This window comes from Biomphalaria glabrata, chromosome 3 (assembly GCF_947242115.1).
Source record: "Biomphalaria glabrata chromosome 3, xgBioGlab47.1, whole genome shotgun sequence".
NCBI lineage: Eukaryota > Metazoa > Mollusca > Gastropoda > Planorbidae > Biomphalaria > Biomphalaria glabrata.
The window spans coordinates 52,026,967-52,042,472 of record NC_074713.1 but is presented as its reverse complement, the minus strand read 5'-3'; the positions used below and the strand labels follow the sequence as shown (position 1 = coordinate 52,042,472).

The following is a 15,506-nucleotide window of genomic DNA, read 5'->3' as shown; positions in this document are numbered from 1 at the left end:
TCAACTTTTTTTTAGTAAATTTTAAATCAAGGTTACAAAGACAGTTTGTGTGTCCACCCAGGCAGGTTTTTAATATTTTCAGAAAGAACATGAATGAAATTCTATCAAAGACAAATGACAGAGTAATGGAGAAAGAAGGTTGATGGATATTGTGTGGTGTTCCAGCGGTCCACAGACCAAAGGATAGGTGAAAATGAATGTGAAGTTAGATGTAAACCTGACCTGACTAAAATGAATATATAATTGCACTAATTGTTCTGGACAATCTCTTATTTCTCAAGAAAAAAATATCCTTTGGTTCAGTGTTTTATTGTAGGAGAGCAGCGCTGCAATTCATATGAAGAACTACTTCTTTGGTGTCGTTTTAAATTATGCATACTAAGTAGATTTTTTCTCTTAAAAAAAAAAAAGTTAACATTTTTGTGGGTAAATGTAGTAGTTAAGTGAGCAGAACTTAAATTACTTAACTTAGCAATACAAAATGTAAAAAAAAAATCTAAAACCTTTTGCATAAATGTGTTAAAAGTATGGTAGCCAGGTAATTAGTTATCTCCTCTACTATATAGCCTCCCATGTTTGTTACTATTAATAATGAATAGTTGAAAAAATGGTGTATTTTTATGGAAAAAACTGCTTGTGTAGTTGAGTTTTAAAATTCGCTTTCAGAAAAGAAAAAAATAACCGTTACATCAGAACTTTCGATGGACTTTGAATATTATCACTTCCTAGTCCAAACCTCCCGCAGGATGACGGGGGATGGGAGCAGGCAGGGTTTGAATGCCCAGGCAGCCATCTTCACCAGGATTCGAACCTAGGACCCCCTTTTCAGAAGCTAAGCGCTTTACCACTCAGATGCTGCGCCTCCTTTCTATCAGTAGCTAGATATGATTCATTCTCATGTTGCATGTCCCTCCAGCTCCCCCCTGTATTTATTTTCCTCATTAACATCATCACCTATATAATTTGTTAGATGCATTTCTGCTACAGTTTTCTAACAGTCTAAAAAGTACTAAATCTTAAAATGCCTATAATTTTTTATTTTGGGGGGGAAGGATGTATGATGCCAGTCAACATTTCTTATAGATCAAACTCTGGCAGTTTCTATTCTTTGGTCCAAAACTTCTATAGGGATGTCGAGTCCATTGTATAGTCATTTTCTCTGTCTTGATTTTCTAATGGCTTCTAATAAAAGTTCCCTGCATTTTGTTTCTGTATTCTGGTTTCTTTCTTTCTGTTGACTGTTTTCTGTTCTTTACCCTTTTTTTTTTAATCCTGACTTCTGACAACCTCCCAATTGAGTGTTTTATAATTGTTTGTATTAAATACAGAAAAATGTACTGGTGAGGGGGGGGGGGTCTAGCAATGGAATATTGATACCCTGGTGATTAATTATAAAATATATTTATACTAGTCAACCGGCAGCGTAGCATACGCCGCTATTTTGCATGGCCGGTCTTAGGCCACTGCAACCTATGCGACCGCAGTGGGCCCCCACTTTCAAAGGATCCACACTTTCATAGGATCCGCTCTAATTTAAGGTGTATAAATTATTAAATTAAACCATTTTATAACTTTAAACAGATTTCCCGCGCCCTCCTGTTGATTTACCAGGAGCTCCTGGAATTCTCCCGAAATGCAAAATATACGAAAATGTCCTTAAAATATACGGAAATAGGTACACAAAATTGTCATTTCGGGGTGTCATTCAAGATGGAAAACAATTTTCAAAGATAGATTGAAACATTTGGTAATTCTTGCTATTGAGCAAGATCTTTGTAGGTAACAGAATTATTATGATATACTGTATGACTTTGCTACACGCAAGGCTCGTAAAGTAATTTCTGTACGTAGTAAAGAATGAATAAAATGCATAGACAAATTTATTTACTAATACAAACTCTTAAATTTCACTTATTATCCATATCCCAATCCAAACTTGGCCCCGCGAAATCCGTTTCGCATAGTGCCCCACAATGGAAGTCCGGCCCAGCTATTTAGTGATGGGTGAATATACATAGTAGATTAATTGTTCTTTTTCCATGGCTTCTTGGTTACAATGGTTAAGTCCGGCGCTGCTATTTAGTGTTTGTAAAATGTTTTACATGTTTCAGAGTTGACGATAGTTTACTTCCAAGTCCAAACCTCCAAATCCAAACCTCCCGCAGGGCGAAGGGGGGTGGGAGCGGGCAGGGTTTGAAAGTCGATCCGTATCGACGTGTGAATGCCCACTTGTTTTCTCTCTCCCCCCCCCTCTTGTTTTTTCGTGGGGTGAGTATCCGCAGAAATAAGAGAGTGATCTTTCTTTACTTCTTCTTCTCGTCCAAACTCTTGAGGGAAGAGGAGAATTATATATATAGATTGTAATAACTGAAGGGAGGCAACTCAACGAGACATAAATGTTAATTTACATGGAGACATAAGACATCTGCCTTCAGCACAGCATCTTCATATCGGTTCTAGGCTTGGGCGGAAATCGTTCTTCTCTCTTTCTCTTATGTCAACATCATTCCTAGTCTAGTCTGCTCTTCTTCTGCACTATCTTGGATGGCAGTGTGCATGGCGGGGTTATAACATTGCCCCCTTCTTAGCACTTTTCGTCCCGAAAAGAAACAATGCAGTAGACTATTACGATGTCGGATTTTCACTATCTTTTCTAGTTTATGAGATCTAAACGGGACGGACGGACAGACATTTCAAACAAAACTAATAGCATCATTTGCCCTTTCTGGGGCCGCTAAAAATGGTAAAAAAAAAAAAAAAAAAAAAAGTAAAGTACCCTTTTTAGACAGATGATGTATAGCTCATTTGCTTCTATGGCTTGCGGTTAATGATGGTGTTGTGACCAGCACAACCATCAACCGCTATTACTGTCCCCAACGTGTGTCAGGTACAAGAGTGGCGCACGTGTGGAAACGACCATTAGAGGAAGTGGTTAGGCTAAATGGGTAGCAACACAAGACTCCCGTAGGGATGCCCACGGGTAGACGAGAGTCCACCTCTTGCACGAGAGGGGTTGTAAAAAAAAGTCCCCACAAACCTGTCACACATCCATGCGCTGTTCCTCAAAGGGACCGTTACATAAATGGCGGGTCCCGCACAGTTACCTTGGTATATTGAAGGAAAATGGCGGAGGCTCCCGGTGTCCTCGGCCTTTGGCCATGTGCAGCCAAGCATGCGTCGGGGGCCAAAGGCATTGGAAACAGCAATGCTTTACATAGGCATTGACTCGGGTCTCTCTCAAACAGAACTGTGTTCTCACAGGTTGTTTTTTTTTTTTTTTACTGTTTGGCGTCCAAACAGGTTTTTTTTTTCAAACTTAGGGCTCGAAGAGCCTTCGGCTCAGCCCTTGGACATCAACAAGGTACAAGAATGAGAAAGCTGCCAAAACAGGTGCATTCACAAGCAAATAAAAGGGTGATCTTTCCTTTAGGCCTACTTCTTGCGTGTCCAAACTCTTGAGCCGTGAAGAGAATTATATATAGAGATGGGTTTGAAAAACAAATCAGAAACAAAGTATAGAAACATAAACCTTTGTTGACAACGCCATGCTGTTAGTGTAACTGATCTCAAGGACTAATCCAACGAGTAGAAATTTGGTCATCTTCTTGACACCAGAGCTACGTTATAAATAAGAGTGTGAATACTGACTAGTTATTTCCCGAGAGAAACAGCAGAACAGGCATGCAATAAGGTTTTTTGATGCTTTTCAATTATTAAGTGTCTTAATTAATAGGTTGAATTCATGATTTTCAGTGAATCTAAAAGGCTTTAAAAAAACAACTGCCAATAATTATTTCTGAATGGCCATATAGTACTTACTTTTAACTCTTTCTCTCCGTAATTGTTTTTCCACATTAAAAAGGAATTCTTTATTTTGCGCATTACTATTTTACTACCCTGTTTTGATTGGGCTACAATAGCTTTGTTGTTTGTAATCAGAAAATGTTGTATCTGGTGTAGAATTGAAGGGAAATGCATGCTCTTTTTATATAATTCAAATTCAAGTTTAAAAAAAAAATTAATATTAATTTAATTAGGTCAAATCAACGATGGTATCGTCGATTAGGAGAGAAAGAGGAATTAGTCCCGGTGCAACAACTTTCCTTTATCCTTCTATTCTACAAATTATTTTGTTAGGTTTCAACAGTTATTTTTTGCTTACGACATGTTGAACATTTGATGATTGGTTCTTTGTGGGGATGGCTGGGTTCGTACAAGACAAATTTTGAAACATTTTTTTTTATGAAACTTATATATCAATTCACACTGTTTAGGTGGAACCCTATACACATCACTTCTTCCACATCCCACTCTTTGATCAAGTTGAAACTTGGCACAATTAAACATTGTTGATAACAACACATGAATCTATCAAAAAGTTAGCCAATTAGTTAAAATAAGTTTTGACACATTGCAATTAATTAATTTTGTGTAGTACAGAAATCTACTAGAGAGAATTAAGACATTTGTTAAAAATTTAAACTCAAAAGACTTTTTTTCAAGACTAAAACCTATTTTTATAAGTATAAATAATGCTCAGTGGCAAACGTGTCAGCTTTCCATCATGGAGGCTCAAGACCTTGAGTTCAAATACATTCGAGCAACTTTTCAAGAGATTTTCCTTTTTTCAAAACAGCTTGGAAACCTCCCATATACCCCCTTCCCCCACAAAAGTTATCAGACCATAGTGCAGTCAGCATTCTATAAGCATGAAAGTTGCGTCCGTTAAGAATAATTATTACAAATATTTGCAATTAAAATTTATTTAGTCTAGATCTATTAAAAATCAACCCCAGTGCAAAGCCCTCAGCCCCCTGGATGACAAAGTGGTCATCATCGAACCACGATGGACGAACTATATATATATATATTAAAAATCAATTACATGATTCAGAATAATTAATTCACCCAATATAAGCTAAGTATTTTTTTAATATTTTACTTCAAGATCTATTGTAGATTATCTCTTTAAAAGTTGATTGCTAGGAAGCATAGAAAATTTACCTTCTGTAATATCCACGTCTTTTGTAAATAAACTCACCAGTTTTACAATACTTAGTGCAAGCAATCTTTTAGTTTATAATTGTGATCAGCTCAGGTGCATACATTTTGACTTAGCTAAAAATCAGGTAGGCAATGTTGAGAACAGGTTTTACTTCCTAATTTCTCATTTATTAGTCAAGGACAATCAACAACATGAACAGCTAACATGCAAACCTCCAAAACCTAAATAAAATCTTAGAATGAAACAATAACCAGTCAAAACATCAGCTACTGTGGCACATCCAAAATAAATGTAACCAAACAAGATCTAAGTAATCGGCATATTACAATAAATAAAGGAATACAGACACACACAAAAAAAAAGACCTGATATGGATTGAAACTGATATACATAATAGCTATACACATCAACAAAATCATAATGCACTTTCTTTCATTGTAAATTAACGTTTTCATAGAAAGTCAACTTTAAAGAGTGCCTAGCAAAATGGAAACAAAATATTTTTTATTTTTTTTACATTTTGATTATGAACATGTTTATAAAACTGAGAGAACATTGTGAAGGGGGGTGGACCAGCCTGTCTACAATATGCTAGTACAGGTGATTTCTTAAGTGGAAAACCCTTTCAGTGTGCATCATCACAGCATCAAGGGTCCATGAAATAAAGTCTTGATAATTTTACAAAAAACTGGTAACCATGTCATTCATGAAACTTAAAAATAAAAAAAAAAAATCAACCAAAACAGCTACAAAACAAATACAAATGTTAACCAAGTCTTCAGAAAAAAATAGCTTGCAAACTGAGACAAGCTTCAGATCAACTGTTGATTAAATTTGAGTTGTCATGTAATAACAAACATCATGCCAGCACCAGAAACTTTTTCAAATGAACTGTAATCCAGTTGCCATTTTCACACACCTACATCAAACTCAAGCTCTCAAATCTCATTTCAATATCAATCATTCTCATATCAAATTATGCACATACAAAAAAAAAATATCTATAATCACTCAGACACAAGCTCCCAGCACAAGGAGTTTAACACATCTAACAGTGGGTGTAAGTGTAAAAGTCAAACAAACAAAGAAAATTATGGCATTATCCAATACTCGAAAACTTTCATAAAGTCATAGCATTCATAAAATGTCAGTGATTGGCAGAGCAGCAAGATTTAGCACAAGCACCATGTACAACCACAGCTTCACGGCCAGCTTTCGTGAGTTTGCTTAAAATTTGGTAAGAATAGTCCTCCTCATCATATATACCTTGTTCTGGAGACAATTCATCGACAGCATATCTGCAAGACAGGAGCCAGAATATTAATAATAAAATAAAGATTTTATATTGATCAAATTACAAATACCTAACATGCTCTTAAAGCACAAGGTAATGAGTAGAAGCAGCTGGGATTAATATCAAAGCCGCACAAGTAGTCCAAGATGGACGTGGTTTGTAAAAGACTTTCCGAGACCCAAGCCATTTAGGAGTATTTCACTGACAATGGGAGCTTTTCCTACACATTGCTAAGACAATACCGGCACAATGTATAGCTCATCTTTTTGTTCTTCAGTTTGTATCTACTTAAGAGGGCACTAATCATTCTTTGACTGCCTACACTTTTCCATGCCCTCTCACTCAATACACTTGCTAAGATGGTCAGCTCACTTCTAAGATGTTGTTCTAAAACATTGTGCTGTAAGATGTCATCTGTTGGGATGAGGAAAATGCCACATGAATTTCCCAATTTAAATGTTTCAAAGTCTGCATGTTGAACTTCAGCACTTTGGCAAGAATTGATTCCTACACTATTTTATGTTTCACCTTCACAATGTTTGACTTGTTACCAAGATCTTCATGTTTACCTTCCAATTGAACGAAGAGTAAACAATCATGCAGCTTCTTGTATTTCATGTTTCTTTCACAGAAGAGGTCTTGCCAATCTGTCCATTATTTTTATTATTATTATAGCTTTTATATAGCGCTACTTTCATGCTTATAGCATGCTCAGAGCGCTTTGGTCCAATCTCATTTGTGGACCAGTTGGAGGGGAGGGGGTATCTAGGAGTTGGTTTTCCGTGCTGCCTTTAGGCGCTCAGTAAACACAACTCTGCCCGAGTCAGGTGTCGAACCTCGAGCCCCCTTCTAGGTAGCCAAGACAAGCCAAGTTCAAGCGCACTTAGTCTCTCGACCACGCTCACCACTTGTAAATTAGTATTTTGTTTAACTACACAATCACAGGTACAATTATTTAGATTTGCCTCTGAACACAACATTGCCTCATATGTGTGTAGTTTACTATCTGCCCTGCCTCATGCACAAATATGATGCCTTCCATGCCTCAAGTTCATAAGTGACCAATTATCTGGCCTTAAATCTACTCTGTGTAAATCAGCATTCATTGGCATTCATGCTATGTGGCATCATGGCCACTCCTTGATTATTTATAGCATTGTGGATTACTTCACTCCCCTTTCCCTTCCACCTCTAGAATATGTTTGCACAAAGTTGTACACTAAAGTAGGCGTTGTTGACACAGCTGAGATCAATGACACTGGTTAGATGCCAAAATGTACAAAGTACCTTTCTCAATTTAAGCTTGGCCTTGGTTTCTACATGGAATTTAGTGTTTTGATCAAGACTTTCTTTAGCACCAATGAATTGCAAACCATACTTCTAGCAAATGACAATTAAACAACTCTGACTAGTTCTGTACTTACTACCTGGGTATTATATTCAGAGTAGAAATTTAAAATTTTAATGAAAAAAAGAGACTTACTTTAATTTATTGATAAAAAAATCATGTGCTGAATCATTGTGTTTGAAAACTGTCAACATCACACTCTTCATTTCATACCTAAAATGAGAGAAAACAAATAAGCTCATCAAACAGAAATATTCTACAGACAAGTTCTTCAAACAGAAATATTCTACAGACAAGTTCTTTAAACAGATGTTTATTCAAATACAAAAAACAACAGCAAGAGGAAATTTTTTAAATCTTTTAAATACAGCAGTGCACAAGAATGGGGATATATATTCCCTAAATGCTTGATTATTTTGCAAGACATGATAAGCTCTTCTTTTATAAGTTTAAAAAACTGCTGCTAGCATCCATATGCAGCCTAAGACATTAGGACTAGGCCATCGACTAAGCATACTAACGAGTTAGGAGATAAAGTGGGTTAATATAGCACTCCATGTAAAAAACTAAATATAATTAAAGGCTGTAGCAGCAAGACTAAGCACTAACTAGGATGAACATTATGACTAAACATAATTACTTGTTTGCCATGAGTTCTAGGATTTGCATCATGAACTTGCCGAGACCTTTTTTACGAACTTCAGGACTTAATTGGATCTCATAACTGGTTGGAGGAAAGAGAACAATTAATAAAAATAATATATATATATATTAAAATAATAACAAATTTGTAATTATAACCAAACAAAAATCTTCTTTTTTGTTTTTTAAAGCAAACTGTTGCCTTAATTTTAAACAGTTTTTCTTTGAAAATTTTTGTGTGTGCAGGATATCAAGTTCTGATGATCAAAATAATTCTATGTTCAACATTCCATAACACAGAGAAGAAAACAAAAGAAAATCTAAAATGTTACATCACCCACCCAATGTAAATTATCAATGTCAAATTTGTATTACTGGTACTAAGTACAATGTTATATGACCCAGTCAAAAGACTAGTAGCAGACTAGGTATATTGCACTAACTACCAACTAGCAGGCACTGGAAAATGTTTTGTCCCCAGAAAAACAAGCAAGTAATGTAAAATGTTCAATCTCTCAGCAGACATATACACAGGCAATTTAAGATGTTCTAAATCCCCCCCCCCCTTTTTTTTAAAACTTAAACACACAGGCAAAGTAAAATGTTCAATCTCCCAGACATAAATGTAGAATGTTATATCACCAGTATAAAACTTCTGTGTCAACCTCAACATCAAATCGAAAATGGCTGAAAGCAACTGGTCGACCATCTTGATCATAGGCCATTAAATACCAAGCTTTGTCTTCTGTCATTTCTTCCATCTTCTCTCTGTCTTTCCATCCCCACTCGCTCATTTCATATCTAAACAAAAGAAAGACAATTAGATAGAATTTTAATTTCCTTTTAATAGCTTATAAAATTGAAAAAAAAAAAAAAAAAAAGTTTTTCTTTACAGCTAACTAGCTTTGCTGAGTTAATGAAAAAATTCCTGGAAAAACCTACAAAAAAATCTTTAAGAATTCATACAGAAAAATCGTATGACAGATATGTCGGAGCAGGTCAATTTTACATCTACGCTAATGTCTTAATATCTTCTACTCAATGTCTCTTACAAACAGGCATAGAGAAATATATATATTGCTATATCCAAATGAAAATTCTAATTCACTGAAGGCTATCCTGTCACAGATCTTTCAGAAGCAAAGACAACCATGCAGTTAACCTCACAGATCTAACATAGTACTTATGTCTCCAAAAGTGCAGCTAAAAAGGAAGATAGCCTACTATTATCTCACCAACAGAATGTTCTAGAAGTTCAATGGCACCCACTAAGGAAATGGAGAGGAAGACTAACTAGCCAAAGCTGACAGAGTTGAGCCCCTGTCTGCTTTCCCATTTTTTTTTTTTAAAGTGAGGCTAAAGCTATCACCAACAATGTGAGCTTAATTAGGGGAGAACAATCACAGCTCAACAGAAAATGAATATCCAGCCATAGTTGTCTAGATGTCATAATATGAACAGTACACTTTTTTTTTTTGAGACAAAAGTTTTTTATACAACATCAGTATCTTTGACTGGACAAAGCCAGACTCTTGAAACTCCAAAATGTTGAGCGCATCCTTTGAAAGTGCTTGCACTATGAAGAAGCTCAAGAATCTGATCGGGGGGAGGGAAACAGAATCTACAAAGAATGGAAAGCTTCATATTATGTGATTGGGCTAACAGTCTGAATCAACACAGACATTGCATATTCATTTATGAGACTGGTTTGAGGGTCTGAATCAATGCAAGAAAAATATTTCATTTGCTTATACAATTCACATATATGTACCGGTATATGTTCTACAAGAGCAAAAGCTTATCCACACTAATTGGCATAAATTATACAATTTGAAGCTCAACTGCTGCTACTGGGCCAGGAGCATAGGGGAGAAAAAGGTTTTCAAGAAAAGACCCACAGGAAAAACAAAAATACAGCTGACCATTTGTAAATAAGTTTAGAACTAATTCTGCTGAGTGGTTCACTTACAACGTTTTCATATTTGATTTAGTGAGCTCAAAGGCCCAGTTGACCAGCTTTCCATCAAGATCTTTCACACGTTTTGTTTCAAATGTGATATTCAGTCTGCAAACAAAGGAAATGACAAATATTAATGAATCAAAAACTAGCTGTAAGTTTCTATTATGTTCAAAAGTCTAAAAGCATAATTATAATAAATATTTTAATAGCTTTTAATACCCATTTCGTTCATATTTCTTGAAAACAGGAAACGCAGCCAGGGGATCGTCAAGCTAAAAATAAAATGTTCAAATATAAATAAAATTTTAAAAAATAAATACAAGAAAACAAATGAAAAGCAGGCCTATACTTTATTTAATAGTGCATATCAGTGTATAGAAAAAATTATTTGATGGAAGCCAGCAGTGATATATGTAAATGTGCATTTAGTTTAACCAAATGCTTCAGTTAGTATTACACTCTCAAAAAGAGAGTTTAAAAAAGCACTGCTATTATAAATGATATAAATGCAGAAAATGCTACAAAGATTGCACACACAAATGATCAACCATTGCAAGTTAGAAAAGAAAGTATAGAGGGATTTACAGATACAAGGGAGGCGCAGTGGCTGAGCAGTAAAGCGTTTGGCTTCTGAACCGGGGACCAGGGCTCGAATCCTGGTGAAGATTGGGATTGTTAATTTCAGGATCTTCAGGTGCCTCTGAGTACACCCAGCTCTAATGGGTACCTGACCTTAGTAGGGGAAAAGTAAAGGCGATTGGTCGTTGTGCTGGCCGCATGACACCCTCGTTAACCATAGGCCACAAAAATAAATGACCTTTACATTATCCGCCCTATAGACCACAAGGTCTGAAAGGGGAACTTTACTTTACTTTTACAGATACAAGAAATATACTACAATTGCAAACTGTTAAGACAGATTTTTCTTACTTTAACTTGATTATTGTTATGGCCAGTATAAAAAAATAGCTTGAGAATTCTGATGTTAAAATAATTTACAACACTCACATTTTTAGCACATTTCGTACCATTAAGACTTTTAAAAAAATCATCACTCTAGTATCATGAAGTATGATTGATATGTTAGAATATTTAGAAGTACACACTAGAATTGTTTACAATGGTGATTAATGACAAATGATACAAGAAATGAAGTCACTAACACAGAAATTACCTTATTTGCTGCTTCAACTTTAGCATATAATGCAGACAACTTGGCAATTTCCTTCAATAAATTAAATTCCATGTTAATATTTTGTCTAATCTGATTTGTTAAATTCTATTAATCCGATTCTAATTTTGCTAAGTTATTTTTTTTTTAAATGAGATTATAACATAATAAATATCTTAGAAATTTTTTTTAGTTAAAAAACATTTTGAGTCAAAACTAGAAAAATGATGATAAAACATTTTGAGTCAAAACTAGAAAAATGATACAATGACTTACTTCTCTTTTCTTAAGTTTCTTTTCCTTTGCTTTGGATGATGATTTTCTCTGTTGATAACAATAAATATTAGTTTGTTAGACAAAAAAAAAGTCTTCATTTCGAGAGAATAATGAGATTTAAAACAAATAACATCCAAACACTAAGGCTCAAAATGTAACAACTAGGAAATGGGGACTCGAAAACAAAGATTTACTGCTGCAGGGGTAGAACAACATCGAAAAAGATAAGTTAATTTAAGCCTATTTTGTGTTGTTGTCTTCTTTTTGTTTTTTTTTGTAGCTGATGAAGACCTTGTGGCCCAAACGTTCTTTGTTTTACTTGGTCCAGAAGGGTTACATATATGCATGTTTATTGTATTTTCTATAGGAAACACAGTGGATATATCTTATTGTAATAGATCTATGTTACTAGTTTTGCCATTTTTAGTGCCATCTATTAGAATTTAAATGAATCTTACAGCTAATGAATATAATCTTTTTTTTTTCCAATTCAGTATTAAATTAATTACATTTTCCATAACACACAAGTGACAAAACAATGTGATGATACTCAATGAGGTCAAAGGTAGTAGCTAAATTTTTAACAAGAGCATTTAAAGCTATAGCTATCAGTGGGGCACTTCTTCTTCTTCTAGCCAGCTTTTTGCTGCTAAGCTGTCATCTCTTTTGCAGACTGTGCCAAGGAAAAATAGTGTGTTGTTTTAAATCCGTGGGCCACAGAACCAGATGACCTTTACATCATCTGCCCCATAGATCACAAGGTCTGAAAGGGGAACTTTACTTTAATATAAAAAACTAATCCCAAATAAATAAAAACATGAGATCATTTGGAAAGTCAATGCCATTGTCAAATATAGTATAACATTTTTAACTAGGAGCCAAACTCGCAGAAGAAAAAACAATTTCTGAAAGTTTATATGTGAATTTTTTGTGTTGAAAATGTCTGTTGCTTTAATTAATGATACAAGAGACTCCTTATCTGTCAAGTGCACAAGCTTACTTATTCGACTAATTCTGCGAAAACATACAAACAATAAGAAATCAATGTTTCTGAATATTGCCAAGCTTTAGTCAGATTTCAGATATTAAATGATTACACAAAAATAGGAATTTTTGTAATTTGGACCTTCAAAGACCACCTATATTAACCACGAATATCTACTTTTTGGTCATCAAAAAGATGAGAGACCATAGAAGTAATGATGCAGAATTATAAAAGTATTGATGGTATCAATTGAAAAACAACAATTATAAAAAATTGACCGGAAAAATGTATTAAATATTGTTGATGTTACACACGAACCTCTTATATATAATTGATACACACAATTTTAATTCCAAACTTTAAAAGAAAAAAGGCTTTCCATTAAATTAGTGCATCTCCTTACTTCTTTTTTTAAAATAGATTTTTAAAAAATATAGTGCAATTTTATGCTTATAGCATGCTCAGAGCTCTTCTGTCTTTAATTTTTAAAATTACATTAAATTATATATGTATATAGCTTTTATATAGCGCTAATGGTCCAATCTCCTTTGTGGATCGGGGGGAGGGTAATTGGGAGGTTTTTTGTGCTGCCTTTAGGCACTCAATAAACACAACTCTGCTCGAGCCGGGTGTCAAACTTCAAACCCTCTTGATAGGTAGCCAAGCCAAGTTCAAGCATACTAGCCTATGGAACACACATCCCACCAACGTAAACCAATTATACCCATAAATTCCTTAAACATAATAAGTTATTAAAACAAAATTGAAATCCCATCATGGCTTATCTAAAACAAAAATGTCTAAATCATAAATCTAAATCTACCTCATTATAACTGGCTTGACTTAGAATTTTTTAGACTTAATTTACAGTGTTAAGACTTTAAATCCTAAATCTATTTATTATAAACACTAAAACTGGATATATCTATATGTATACTAATTAACATAGTTTATAAAAAATACAGATCTAGTCCTTTGCTCTGCTCACTACTGACAAGAGTCTACAGACAAGAGTCTACAGTATTACTCGGATTAAAAAAAAAAAGTTTTTTCTAACAATCTATAATACAGATTCTAGTTGTCTAGGCTTTTCATCCTTGTTCATGAATGACATGATCTGAATAGTCTAGATCTAGATTATTCCTAGAGATTAATAAGAATAAGTCACAATAAGTGTGAGCTAAATTAATAAGTCTTCTACTACTATTCTCTAGATATCTAGGGTCTATATCTATTATTATTTAGATTGCTAGTATGATCTATGATCTATAGATCAGATTTTACTACAACTTCGTTGGACTTCAAGTGCACTATTATCTTATAATATACTCTGTTACTTAAAAAAAAATTATGATTAGTCATTAGTCCTAACTCTAGATTTCTATAATTTATATTTCAAGATTCTACTTGAATTCACTGACTTCAGATTTTAGATCTAGATCTAATCTAGTTAATCTAGAATCTTATCTAAATATTAAGTATACAGATCTAGACTTCTCTAGAGTCTAGATTCATAAATAAATACTTGTTTTACATTGTTTCAGATGTCCCTTCAGAGTTGAACATAGGGGATGGGAGCGGGCAGGGTTTGAACCCGGGACCATCGATAAATCCAAACGATAGTCCAGACATATAGATCTATCTATAACTGTCTTAGATCTAAATCTAGTGTACATCAGAGTCAGAGCCTCAGTCTATCATTAATCATGATAGACGGATAGATTCTAAACTTAAATTGTGAATCACTGACTCAGTCAACTCACTCAGTCACTGAATGTGAATCACTGAATGAAAAAAAATCAAAACAGTAGATCTAGATCTACATCTTTGTCTTTGTAGTACATCGAGATCATCATGATAGATTTAGTACATGCATGAGTATGACTATGAGAGAGTAGGCCCTACAAACTAGATCTAGATTCTAGTTAATCTAGTCTCTAGATCTACAAGGGGTAACAAGTAGATCTACAACTGTCAACTGAACTTTTTACTGGACCCTGATTCTGATTAAATTTTATCAAGTGAATGACTCTCATGACTCTGAGTGAGTGAATCTGATCCTAAAACTACACTAATTTCTAAACTGTCTAAAAGTTAGTAAAAGGCCGAGCATTATACTGTTGCTCTTCTATTTGAATAGATCTATGTCTTCAATTATAAAACTCATTAGTTTTAAACCTATGAGTATAAAATTAATCACCCCCATTTCCTAAATTATTCACACGTTATTCCAACTGGATCAACCCGCGCTAAGTTCTTATTTTTTTCCTCTTTCCCTTGCTCTCTGTTTATGTGTATTTCTTTCACTTCCGGTAAAGACGGGTGTGCATGTAATCTAAAGTCCTAGGCACAGACCTATATACACTATAGGAAGGTCTGTGGTCGTAGACTATAGATCGAACTAGTAGAATATCTAAGATCTCTATAGAACTAAAATCTAGATGTAGCTTGCCAAGCTTTGCACAGAAGGATGTTAGATCTAAAAGGCAGAAAAAAAAATCCACCAAAGCTCGAAAGGCAATATATCTAAAAGAACCATACAAAATTATATAGGCCTACATTAGCTACATATGGCTCCTTCTGTCTCGGAAGACAATGAGACGGGCAGAATCTGGTGTGGCTAATCAAGCCAATTCTGGAGCGGCAGATTTTGCCACAATTCGTGCATGTGTAGGCATCTGTTTTAGGGTTAGCTGATAGGACAGCTTTCTTTTTCTTGCTCTTGACTAAGGTCACTTAATTTCTTTTGCTCTCAGCGAGTATCGTAGGCTACCAGCACGCACAGTCTGTCATCTCCATGCACTCTGATCTTGAACTTTTCTCCC

The 15,506-nt window shown here is 34.7% G+C and overlaps 1 protein-coding gene across 1 annotated transcript; it reads right to left on the bottom strand.

Moving 5' to 3' along the window:
• Positions 1-5,134: 5,134 nt before the first annotated feature.
• Positions 5,135-15,004, bottom strand: LOC106057215 (N-alpha-acetyltransferase 40-like). Its single transcript, XM_056022582.1, has 9 exons — positions 14,882-15,004; positions 11,697-11,744; positions 11,424-11,474; positions 10,469-10,521; positions 10,259-10,354; positions 8,932-9,090; positions 8,288-8,371; positions 7,783-7,860; positions 5,135-6,303 (listed from the first exon to the last, which is right to left on the bottom strand). The coding sequence occupies exons 1-9, from the start codon at positions 14,885-14,887 to the stop codon at positions 6,153-6,155; spliced, it is 726 nt and encodes a 241-aa protein (XP_055878557.1). The 5' UTR covers positions 14,888-15,004; the 3' UTR covers positions 5,135-6,152.
• Positions 15,005-15,506: the final 502 nt, after the last annotated feature.

Excerpts from the sequence above, each read along its gene's own strand:
- LOC106057215 (XM_056022582.1), bottom strand. Across the intron at positions 7,861-8,287 it reads CTAGAACTCATGGCAAACAA|GTATGAAATGAAGAGTGTGA; the intron begins GTAATTATGTTT and ends CTCTCATTTTAG. Across the intron at positions 6,304-7,782 it reads TTTTTTATCAATAAATTAAA|ATATGCTGTCGATGAATTGT; the intron begins GTAAGTCTCTTT and ends CCTGTCTTGCAG.